General features: G+C 32.8%; 2 protein-coding genes across 7 annotated transcripts in view; both read right to left on the bottom strand.

The window, feature by feature from the left end:
* Nucleotides 1-12617, bottom strand: part of LOC117683862 (integrin beta pat-3-like) — a 57351-nt gene that overhangs the window by 25443 nt on the left and 19291 nt on the right. Inside the window, exon 14 of one of the 6 annotated variants that reach the window (XM_066073179.1) lies at nt 11962-12114. The exons of the other annotated variants lie outside the window; for them this stretch is intronic. Coding sequence (XP_065929251.1) covers nt 11962-12114 — 153 coding nt within the window. The remainder of the gene's footprint in view (nt 1-11961; nt 12115-12617) is intronic. 6 annotated transcript variants of the gene reach the window in all.
* On the bottom strand, nt 1727-11682 carry LOC136272202 (uncharacterized). Its single transcript, XM_066073416.1, has 9 exons — nt 11607-11682; nt 11074-11108; nt 9071-9184; nt 8702-8788; nt 8322-8454; nt 8041-8115; nt 7763-7807; nt 6002-6168; nt 1727-2454 (listed from the first exon to the last, which is right to left on the bottom strand). The coding sequence occupies exons 1-9, from the start codon at nt 11680-11682 to the stop codon at nt 1999-2001; spliced, it is 1188 nt and encodes a 395-aa protein (XP_065929488.1). The 3' UTR covers nt 1727-1998.

The raw sequence follows: 12617 nt of genomic DNA on the forward strand, positions 1-12617 counted from the left end.
GCCAACCTCGTGGGTTCCAGAACCAAGCTTATTTTTTCGTCTTTAAAGCCACCTATGAAGTAAGTTTTGTGCCTTTTCATGTATTACGATGTGTAAACATTGCATTACACTCGTTTTCTAGTCATATATAATTTTTTAACTGTCATATTGAGTCAATGAGCATTTGATGCGTTTTTGCCTTTCTATGTTTTGGTCGTTAAATTTGCTTGCAAGTTTTTTGCTGTTTTTTAATAAGCCGAAATAGGAAACTGTTAAATTTTTACATCAATATCAATGTCCATGCTATATATTTTTTTTAATGAAAATTGACATCCGTTGCTATGGCAACAGGGCCAAAAAATAGGAAAAACTGAGAAACTGAAGATGTTTTTGGTATGCTTTAATTCCCGATTTTAGAATTTTTTTGCAACTGTTTTTGTTGGAACTTGTAAAAATTATCTAGATTTTTATTATATACCACACACAGCTTTGCTATGCAACAGTGAAATTTCAGATTTTTTTCAAGTGTCAGTATCGTTAAGGACATACTTTATTTTCTCTCACCATTTGATTTCATATATTTATTCATTATTAGTGAATAATATCGATTCAAAGATGTCTAAACATATTATAATTGTCCTTATTTTTAAGCTTGTTACAATAGCAACGGTTCTCAATTTTCATATTTTAATTCTTAATTGCACAATTATAATAGTGTTTACCAAAAAATCCATTATGAGCACTTTTTATTCAAACTAAATGAAAAAACAGATTTTAGAATTTCGGTTTAGTAACCATGGAAACGCTTTAAAAATATGCCCTTAATTTAGAAGGCCAGCCCTTTTTATTGGTTATAAATGAAAGCCCTTGATATTCTGCACAACTATTATTCTACATGTCTAACAAAATAGTTTTCGTTTAAAGAAATAAAGGAAAATACGTCTAAATTTTCGCACTTTTCGGAATCCTGTTTTTGACCCTCTACCTTTTCCTAAATAAAAAAACGCAATCCAAAAACAAAAACCCCAAGAAATCCGATGTGCACAACTACAATGTCTCTGTTGTTAAAATTCGTTAAATTCCCATTCTCTGCTATCATAGTCTCGGAGCCTTCGTCTGGAAACCAAAGGCCCTAATTTTTTTAAAAGGATAATAACTAGTTAACGGAAGAGGATTTCAAAAATGTATGAATTGAATAAGAAGGTGTTTTGTATAATCTATTAGCCCTTAAAATTTGAGCAAAAACCGTTTAGAAATGAGTACAATATGAGGCCTCAAAGTTCGCGTCTAGAAAGAAAAAAAAAGAAAAATAAGAATAATTTCAACCAGCACAATAATAGTAAGGTCTTCGGCTGGAACGGAATACCTTAAATATTCTAGATATAATTTCCAATTGAAAATATATCCAATAGAGTGTATTACAAGAGCTTGATAAAAGTGTTCATATCGATAAAACCATATAGCATTTTCAGTATGTTGAGTTGAAAAAAAGGCAGAATGTTTAAGTACCACTCTGTATTTCTTAAAAATAAAAAGCGATATACGTAACAAACAAGAAATGAGCGTTACATAAATTCATCAATAAAAACTCCTAATAAGTGTGGTAAGTTTTAGACGTTAGTCATTTGCTCTGACCTTAAACAGAAGTTAACGTCTACTAAATGCTGACGTCTACAAAGCATAAATTCAAAAACCAAACTAGCAATACATGAACAAAATTTAACACACAAAAAAAGCACACAACAGATATGATTAAATATTTATAAAATTTCAGACTTGATGATTAATTGTAATCAAAGATTGCTAGATTGAAACAAATACACTTTAACACTTTACAACGGTAAGCGTGATGACAATTATGTGTTTTGGTGGGTGTGTGAGAGTGTGACTTTGTGCTCGCTACCATGAGGGTAAGTAAGTAAGCGTCGCTTGTTTCTGGCACTGCATCATTTGTTGAAGTAGATGTTTTTCACGTGAAAACCGATCGAATATATTAAACTATTGGTTAAGTTTCCTTTCCTAAATTTGTGAAATTTCCATGTAATGATCTGCCGCAATCTGTCCCTCGTTGATTTCATCGTAATTGTCGGTGATATCAAGTTCAATTTCCTCCGCTTCATCGAGTTCTGTGTATTTGTGAACATCAGCTTGAGATTGATCAATTTTATCATATTTTTTCAATTTTTCCGGAGTATCGGTAGTATCATGATTCGCTTCCTTCATTTCTTCTTCTATTTCCAAATATTCGTGAGAGCTGACTCGTGTCTGTTTCATTTTATCACGTTTATTTTGTGTTTCTGGGATATTAGATTCTTTTCTTTCAAATTCTTCGAGTTTCTTGTATTCATGAACGTCAATCTTTGTTTTCCCGATACCCTCGTATTTGTTCTGATTTTCGGGGTTTATAAGTCTGCTGTAGTTACTAGTTGGATTTTGTGCCGTCGTGGTGCAATCTTTGTAAATGGGATTCCCAGGCTGAAAGTTTCGAAAAAAAAAACTGTAAATGTTAAGTTACAATGACAATTTGTGCTTTACAATAAGTATCATTTTTTTTGGTTAAAGCAAATATTCTCATCCTAAATAGACATGGTTACACAAAAAGCCACAATTTACTTAGCAACGTATTTTTACACGATTTCCATATTTTCAGTGTGTCAATCTCACTGTGACTAATTTCAGACAGCAATTGCAACCACATAACTCTCAAATGTGTTCACATTTTTAGCCCACCTGAGCTGAAAGCTCAAGTGAGCTTTTCTGATCACATTTTGTCCGTCGTCCGTCTGTCCGTCCGTCTGTCTGTCTGTCTGTCCGTCTGTAAACTTTTTACATTTTGAACTTCTTCTCTAAAACCGCTTATCCAATTTCAACCAAATTTGGCACAAAGCATCCTTATGGGAGGGCGAATATAAAGTCCGATCTGTATTTAAAGCGGAGAAAACCTTGAAACTGTAGAAAAAGGGGGGTGCATTTTTAAAAATCTTCTTCTCAAGAACTACCGAGTTCAATTCAACGTAGTTTAGCATAAATTATCCTTATGGGAAAGAAAATATAAATTGCAAAAATTAAGTGCTAATTCTGTTTCAAATCTGAGTTATTACGAAAATAATAATAAAGAAAAGGTGTGTTTCAATCAGTTTAATAGCTTCGGGCTCGGCATACGGTAAAATGGGTAGGCAAGACTTGGCCTGAGCAAATCAAAAGATTGGCAGGTATTAATCTGCCAATCTCATTAAAATTTCGGGATATCTGATGGACCAGTATATTTGTATTCGCTGTAAATATTGGTGCAAAATAATGCGTATTTGGAATTGACGATTGCCGATCTGCCCCGGCTTTTATTTTGCCACGGCCCGGGTTTGCATACCCATTTTAACAAGACTCGTATTCCATACTTCTAAAACGAGGTTCTTTGTTTAAAGCAGCCATGTAATTATACGAAAAAGGGTCGATCTGACTATGATGAATTTGCTTGCTATGCAACCGTCACGTATGAAGGGAAATTTTTGAAACATGCAAAATATATTGGTGCCGATTTTGTGAAGTAAATTAAGGCTAAATATTTCAATGCGTTGACAGTTTTCACACATGACGTTGGTGTTAGCTTGTTCTGATTTTCGTTTCGTTTTCATTATTTATGCTTTGTAACCTGGGAACTATCGTCTGTATTTCCTGATTTTTACGTATCAAATTAAACAGAGACTTCGGTAAATCAAACAATTAACTGTTTACCTGCGCAAATTAAGCAAAATCTGGTGAAGGGATACTGAAATACAATTCATTCTATCGGTAATTCGGCATTATCTTTTGCGTAATGGTAGATTAATGCAATAGGTTTGGATGAGAAACTCGGCATTTTCTCGAGTTTATTCAGTTAAAATAAAGTTTGATATCGCTGACGGAAATATGTAGGTATATACATGTATATATATGATTCATTTCGAAAAAATAAATTGTGTTCTTTATTTGTTATACATGTAGTGCATGTTTCTTGTGTTTAATTGTTACCCTACAATTTCTATTTACTAACCATATTTGAGTGTTAAGCTTCGAATTATAAGCAAGATACAGAGATTTGCTCACAATTCTATGTTTGTACACAGATCTTAAAAGCTAAAGATTAAAAAAGTAAAAGAAATTGTCAATATTTATTACGAAAATTTTCAAAGTCTGTTCTTCCAGTAACCAACTTTTTGAATTGTAAACTTAACCTTTTAAGCTCACCTGAGGGTGGGGCCACAATGGGGGTCGAAGTTAAACAAATTAATATATAGAGTAAATCCTAAAAAATATTCTTCTCAGAAACTAATCGGCCAGGAAAGCTGAAACTTGTGTTGAAGCATCCTCAGATAGTGTAGATTCAAAGTTGTGAAAATCATGACCCTCCGGGGGTAGGGTGGGGCCACAATGGGGGTCGAAGTTTAACATATGAATATAAAAAGTAAATCTTTAAAAATCTTCTTCTCAGAAACTAATCAGCCAGGAAAGCTGACACTTGTGTGGATGCATCCTCAGGTACTGTAATTTCAAAGTTGTGAAAATCATGACCCCCGGGGGTAGGGTGGGGCCACAATGGGGGATCGAAGTTTAACATAGGAATATATACAGTAAATCTTTAAAAATCTTCTTCTCAGAAACTAATCCACTGGCAAAGCTGGAACTTGTGTGGAAGCATCTTCAGGTAGTGTAGATTCAAAGTTGTGAAAATAATAACCCCTGGGGGTAGGTTGGGGCCACAATGGGGGGTCGAAGTTTAACATATTATTATATAGAGTAAATCTTTTAAAATCTTCTTCTCAGAAACCAGCCAGGAAAACTGAAACTTGTGTGGAAGCATCCTCAGGTAGTGTAAATTTAGATTTGTGAAAACATGACCCCTGGGGGTAGGTTTGGGCCACAATGGGAGGTCGATGTTTTACATAGGAATAAACAGAATAAATCTTTTAAAATCTACTTCTCAGAAATAATCAGCCAGGAAAGCTGAAAATTGTGTGAAAGCATCCTCAGGTAGTGTAGATTCAAAGTTGTGAAATTAATGATCCCCAGGGGTAGGGTGGGGCCACAATGGGGGGGGGTCAAAGTTTAACAAGTTTAACAAAGGTTCAGAGTTTGATGTACGTTTATATCCCATATATAAACTATTGTTAGGGATCTTTTTGAGAACTGCAATACTCAACATATGATGTGATTATAAAATCATCCTGTTAGAAAAGGGACTAATGATTATAAACATAAGAATATCCAGGGGAAAATGGATTTTACTTATACAGGATCTAAATGTATTATTGTACATTGTCCAGATAGTTTGTATTATGACTCCATTGAGCTGATTTTATCATACCTATTGTTCCTCAGGTGAGCGATGTGGCCCATGGGCCTCTTGTTTATTTACCAGATGATTTTTAACGACTTGTTACTGATTGTTGATGGCTTATAATGCGCAAAATCTTCTTTATGATAACATTCCGTATATTTCATCCTATTGCAGTTGCCATAATCAAAAAATAAAAATTTTGTGTGAGTCCAATAAAAATCCAACTTTTATTTTACACAGTTGGATAAACGTTTTGACGTTTATCCAATCCAAACGTCGTATGGATTGGAATTTTACGACTTACCTTCAGAATAAATATCAATGATCGTAAACCTTTCACAACTCTCGAGATGTCGATCTTACGATACATAATAAAAAGAATAAAGGAATACAAATGTTGGAATCTCCATTTTTAATTGCGAAATATTTTGTAGAAGAAGTGCAAAGCAAAACAGATACCATCTCTCCTAAATCTATGCAAAAAAGCGAGGACAGTTGGAGACTTACAGCCCTTTACGTTTTGATATCGAAAAGTTTTCAACTGAGAACGGACATTCATAATTCCAAATTGGGTGCTAATTAAAGTCATTTAACGATAGAAAAGTAAGTGAAAGTTCAAATAGTAGATTCACTTGAAGATGAAAACACTCGGGAACGCAAACTGGATTATTATGAAGACTCAAATATGTGTATGAACTAAAACCTCACCTCCCAATTTAGTTCTTTTATTTCTGTCTCAAATTTGGAATATTCCACTTTGTCATACACCAAAGAGAGTATTTTCCAAATGATGATGAGGGTTACTCCGACTAAAACAATAGCCCCGGAAATACCTAGTCCTATTTTTAGTGAATCAACTGGTTTTTGGTGGCAATCTGAGCGTAAAAAAATCAAAATAAAAGTAGCCTTACTAAATCCTTTTTAAAATATTCAACTGTTTTGTTGAAAACATAAAAGAAACTATGACCTTTTTAAAAAACTCGTGCTGTTAATATTCCTTTGAAATGAATAATTTAGATTGTTTTCTTAAGTCTGACTAGACTTTTACCCGTGCTTGCACGGGTTGACATTGCATATGATATCGGGCATTTACAAAATATACTATACACTCTGCTGAGTTGGAATAATCTAACTGTGTCTCAGGAAATGCCTTCATCACAGTCGAAATGCCTCTATCGTGGGAACCCACGGGTTTTCTATCCGTTACACTGCAGTATAACGGATAGAAACCCCGTGGGTTCCCACAATGAAATGCCTCCCATATACCCGGCGTAATGTAGCAGAAAATTAGAAAATTCTGAATCGCTCCAAAACGATTTGGGAGAACATTAAGTTGCATTGAATATAAGAGTCAAATTGTTCACAAAAACCATTTTGAAGCTGTAAATACCTTTTCTCGAAAAGTTTAAATCTGTAATTGCAGAATCCAACATATTTTAACAACGTTTTCTACACATCTTGTTGACATTCAAAACTATCGGGATTTTTTCTAGTAAATGCACTGTCTTAGAGTTATCTCCCGTATTTTCTTTGATGAACATAAAAAAATTCCAGTGAAAATTAACACACATTTGTTTTATCGTTTCCAAGTTTATCCATGCAAATATGTTGTTGTGGAAACATAAAATAAAGAGCCTCTAGTGATTAAGCGAGAATGTAATGCGCATGCGCAAGATTATAAAATCCTAAAAATTCAGATGATTTCCGGAATTTTTTTGAGGAATTTTCGTTAGTTATTAATTAAAGAAGCCAGATTGAGAAAAAATTGGTAATCTTCAAGTACCAATGATGTTTAAAATATATATAACAAAAGACAGTACTCTTCCGATTTATCGGTATGAAAACTAAGAAATTCGAGTCTATTATTTTAATATAGTAGTATAGATGTACATTAAGGGTGAGTGGGGGAAAGAGAAACAAGCTATGTTTGACAAAGAAGAATTACAACATGTATCAACTTTATTAAATGTGATCATTCACACCATTTTCTTCTTTAGTTTTCATCAAAATTTATAAAACTTTATGCAATCTAGTTGTCTGCTATTGTCACTTGACCTGTAAGTAAGCTTAGTGGTCAACTAAACTACCCATTAAATTTACCTTGAATTTGAGGGGAATAAAATTCAAATGAAAATAAAAATTCCGTATATTTTGATTGGTTAATTTGAAATCTGTTCTCGAACGCTCTTTTCTTTAGGATATTTAGATATACCAAAATCAAATATTGACACGACCATCCTTATATGAAATTAAACAGTATACAATTTAAATGTTACGTTAAGCATTGGAATACGATTTTAGCGTTAGTTTTATTATGACTAAAGCAATAGGGTTTTTCATACTATAAAAAATATTTTTAGCCAATAAGAAAGGATGCTACAACCGGAATCTTTTTAAATGAAAAAACTCATCTGAATGTAATTAATTAAAAAACACTGTTAAAAAGTATATATAATAGACAGCTCTTACGTTTTCTTGACTTGATCTGAATAGATCTTTCGACACCTGTATAATCTGAAGAAATAGAATAAATTGAAATGCCTTTCTTTTGTTACACAACTAGTAGCATTTAAAACGTATATATATATATGTATTTATATAGAATATAATTTTATATCACATTACTTGTATATAAAATGTTTGATTTTAAACTTTTTCTTAGTTGTTAGTTTAAAAATGTACAAAAACCTTTTATATGTAACAAATTTTTAAGAGCTCTAAATAGCGATGATCAAACGTGTACTTACAAACGTTAAAGTATATAAAACAACCAAATGTGTCCCGCAATATGCAAGATTTACGATTTCCGGTGAAATTTGATTCTAAAAGGAAAACAGTATCTTCAATATACCAAATTGCGATCTGTCCTTAATTTTAACAAACATACTTTACTGATCAAAATTAATCAATTGTCTTTCGAAAACGTTTTAGCATAGTCAGTTATGAATTATGTTCTTGAGAATAAAGTGTGTCCATTCGAGGGCTGTTAATATGGTTAACAATTTGATTTTTATATTTGATTAACTACCTTCATCATACAAAATATTAACGATTTCGATGTTCTTGCATCTTTCTTTGCACATTTTGTCGTTGAATGGACCCTGCCTAAATCCCACGCATTCAACGCAGTTAAAGTGTTCCAAACATGAATCTGGACATGCCTGTAAAAGTGGTAAAACTTTGCCGGATATTTATTCATCGGTTCATTGATTAATTTTAATAAAAATGATGTATCTCACAACTTATTCAAACTGAACGTTGTTGATTTTGTAAATTGTTGGATAACAAAAGATTTAAATCTGTCATAATTCACATGCATATTAAATAATACATCATTTCGTTTTAAAAATCATGAAAATTAAGAACTGCATTATAAGTATGTATTTGAATTGATTCTGATACACTCACAAGACACGTGTCACACAGCGACCCTATGAATCCTTGGTCACAACGGCACCTCCCACATTCACACACTCCGTGGTCAGAACAGATCGTCTACAAAACAAACTATTCATTAATAACCCAGAACTGGAAAGGTTTAAAAAAAAACACCCATCAGACGTTGGTAAACAGACATGAAACGGCCCTTAGTATTTGACTCCTAAGCACCATATCATGTTTGAACCTAATATATACCGACGAATACAGAAAATGGCTGTGATAATGAAAAAAAATCATTAGAAAATTGAATAAAAATAAATAAACAAATTAGACGTGAAAAAAGTAAAGCAATAAACGTAAAAATGATCGATCTGCGTGCAATCACATTAAAGGTACTTGCCCTATTATTATCCATGCAAGTTCCTTCAGATCTTTGGCAGTCACAAGCAGCTCCCGAATACTCAGAAGTGCATACACATTTTCCACAAGAACAGTTCCCATGGACATGTCCTTAAATTTAATAAAAACCTGTAGCACTAGATCAATCTACATCACTCATACCCAGCTAGAATCATTTAACATAAACTATTATAAAATAACAAAATAGATTAACGTAGGTTCACTCACAAACAACATTTAGGGAGGCCGATTCGGGGTTTTTTGCGGACAAAACTTCAATAGCAAAGCTCTTTATTTTTCAACCATATGTTATTTACACCAACGCTAATTTATTTGCAAAGTTTCAAAAAAATCGACCGTTTGGTTCTTTTTAGGGACCATCTCAAAGTAAAGATACATTTACCATAAAAATATATAGGAAAATGTCATTTCCACATATCAAAGCAGATTTAAAAAATACTACAATAGCTTTTTTTCTCAAATTGATATATATTATTAGTTAAATGATTTCCTACCTTATATGTGAAAAATTCTAAATTCTACTGTCTGGTTTTTAGTGGGGACCATCTCAAAATATTAAAATGCACCAAATTTTGCTAAATATTTGGATCATTACGATTGAAGATTAGTAAAATGGATTCATTAAAACAATAAGGAAAATATCCCCGGGGTAGCATCATTCTGAATATAAAATTTCAACGGCTTACAATGTTTACTTTTTCTTATAACGTGCTCCTATCAATTCATTTAATCATAACGTAAGAAAAGCCCAATGGCAACGCTCCCCTACCCCACTGCGGAAAAATCGTTTAAAAAATAAAAATCCATTATACAATATAAATATTTTTATCAGTATTTTATTTATTGTGTTCAATTTTATAAATGATATCGAAAAAATCTCATAAGAAGTATAAATCAACTATATTATACTAGAATGCGCAAAAACATGCGCAATGAAAACTAAAGTCGACCTCTTTAATAACTTATCATTTTAGGGCGTTTGTATCCTTTGCCTGTATCAAGAACAAATAATCAAAGTACCAAACGTATGCAAACTCAGGTTGATTATTAGTACTTATGTGAGTATACTGTATTTATTTTTATGTATATATTGCGATATCATCTGAAATAATCTAGAGTTTATGTTTTTATAAATAAGATAATGTTATAACAAAACTTTCTGTCACTGAATCGCACATCACACATACTTCGAAAAAAGAGAACCAAGTATCATAGTTCTGTAAATATTTGTGTTCTAATTATTGTCTCTAAATTCATTGGTATTTTTTACTAAATAGTTTCTCAATAATGACTACAGAGTTTAATAAGGATTTTTATAGATTTATTATCGTTTTCTATTTCTCTTTGATTGATAATTAATGCATATTTATATGTTTAGGGTTTTTGGTGTATGACGCAGTTTCCTTTTTATACATTTGGTATTAGACACGTCAAATAATGATAGGTGAACATCTGTATAAAAATAGGCTTAGTAGGATGCGGAGAAATGACTGTAGTAGCAAACTTTTCAGCAATAAAATATGAGTGTTGCGATAAAGCATGTGCCGTCACCCCTTCTCAATGTCGATGCAGTACGCGTGTGGGTTACTTTCTACTTGCGTTAGTGGTGGTTCCGACGGAGCACTATTTTGTAGTCATCTCTGCTGGTGTTGTAGCCTTTTGGTGCAAGTACGCGGAAACTTCTGCTTGCGTAAGTTTAACATTGTTGGCGCAATCGTGCAGTTATCCCTTATTGCATCAACGTTAGTTATTGTTGGTTGTGCATGTATACTGTCATTTCTGCCTGCGTTAAGTATTCCCTATATAGTTGCAGGCGCAGTGATTAAGTCTGCATTTGTAGATACTGCAGTATTTGGACCTATCCGATTTTTTAGGCGGGAGAAGACAGGCAGTGACTAACTTGTACGTTACAAAACCTTGATTTTTGTTTCGAATAACGCCAAACAATTACCTAAAACCTTCGATTCAAAGTTACTCACCGCCACATAGGCTACCGTTGTGACTAGGGCAGGTTCTATCGTTACATTCACACTTTAGGCCACTATATCCCTCCAGGCAATTACACTCTCTACACATACAGTTCCCTGCATTGCTGCATATTCTTTAAAATATTTTTGCACTCACAATATTTATCAAAATTATATATATTTTAAAAAAAACCCGTTTAAAGTATTTAAATTAAATATGCTCATAGTTTTAGAACAATATATACATTTTTTTTGATATTGCTAAAATGTAGGTTATTATGAATAATGGGTTTTAATCTACTGTTTAATTTGAAAAAAAGCATGAAGGATTTCATATATCCATCTATTTTTTGCTTAAGAAAACAAATTAATTCTTTAAGAACAAGTAATTTGTGAAGATTACTATATCAATACAATAAAATTATAACATTGGCAATGTGTAATATAGTGAATTTTAAAATTGCAGTTAAAATTCTTTTTTTACTCCGACAGCTATTTTTATCTTTTTACACATTTACGAGTCATTTTTTTATTATCTGACTCACCCCATTTCTGTCCCACACGCCGCGGCCTCTGTCCCCCTCTCGTCACACTCACAGCTGTCACCTGACCACCCCTCATTACAGTGACACACTCCGCACTCGTAGGTCCCTCTCCGGTTACAGATTGTACTATTTGGTTCCTTTATAAACGTATGTTAATATGTAATAATATCATTTTAGGGAGTTGCATTTTGTTTTATCATATTTGCTTTAATACACGCATTTGATGGGTAAAACATATTTCCAGACATTAGAGCAGGCGGATATTCCGGCAGTTATACAGACGGACATAACAGTCATAGATAGATAGATAGATAGATAGATAGATAGATAGATAGATAGATAGATAGATAGATACCGCCTCTGGCTCCCGCTGACAGTCACAATCGCACTGGTGTTCTACTTCTATCTGTACTCGATCCTCCAGGCCCTCGGGGAATATTGTCATGTTGAACGATCTTTGTGATGGACACGTGGTCAATTTTGATTCAAAAGCTACTGTAAAATTAACCTATAAACGTGGGAAAAAAATATTTATTGTAAATCTTGACCTTAAAGAGGTTCGTTACTCTCTTTGAGGGTAATTATTTTATGTCACCTCTTATCTAAAAATTGTGCATTATATATTATTTCCATTCGTATTTTTATATTTAACAATGCCAAATAAATCATATTTACTAAAATTGCGAAAAGAAAATTATATATTTACAGAGTTTAGTAAGGGACTATATTTTGTGGCAGGTTTTTCAAATGAAAATGAACAATTCAAATAACGCTATTGTTTTTTGTTTTCCCTTGGACTGAAATGTCACATTTTCATTGGTTTAAACATAGCACGTGATTGCCTCATATATCTCTATATTTGTTCTGTGAGAAATAATATTAGGCAATATGCCGTCATTGGTCGACGCTTCGCTTACTCATTTCGACATTTCATAGTATTTTATACATAAACTGCATGCTGTAAGTTCTTAAAGTATTTGGAGTTGTTGCCCTTTGAAATTCTTTAAAATT

This window comes from Magallana gigas, chromosome 10 (genome assembly GCF_963853765.1).
Source record: "Magallana gigas chromosome 10, xbMagGiga1.1, whole genome shotgun sequence".
Lineage (NCBI taxonomy): Eukaryota > Metazoa > Mollusca > Bivalvia > Ostreida > Ostreidae > Magallana > Magallana gigas.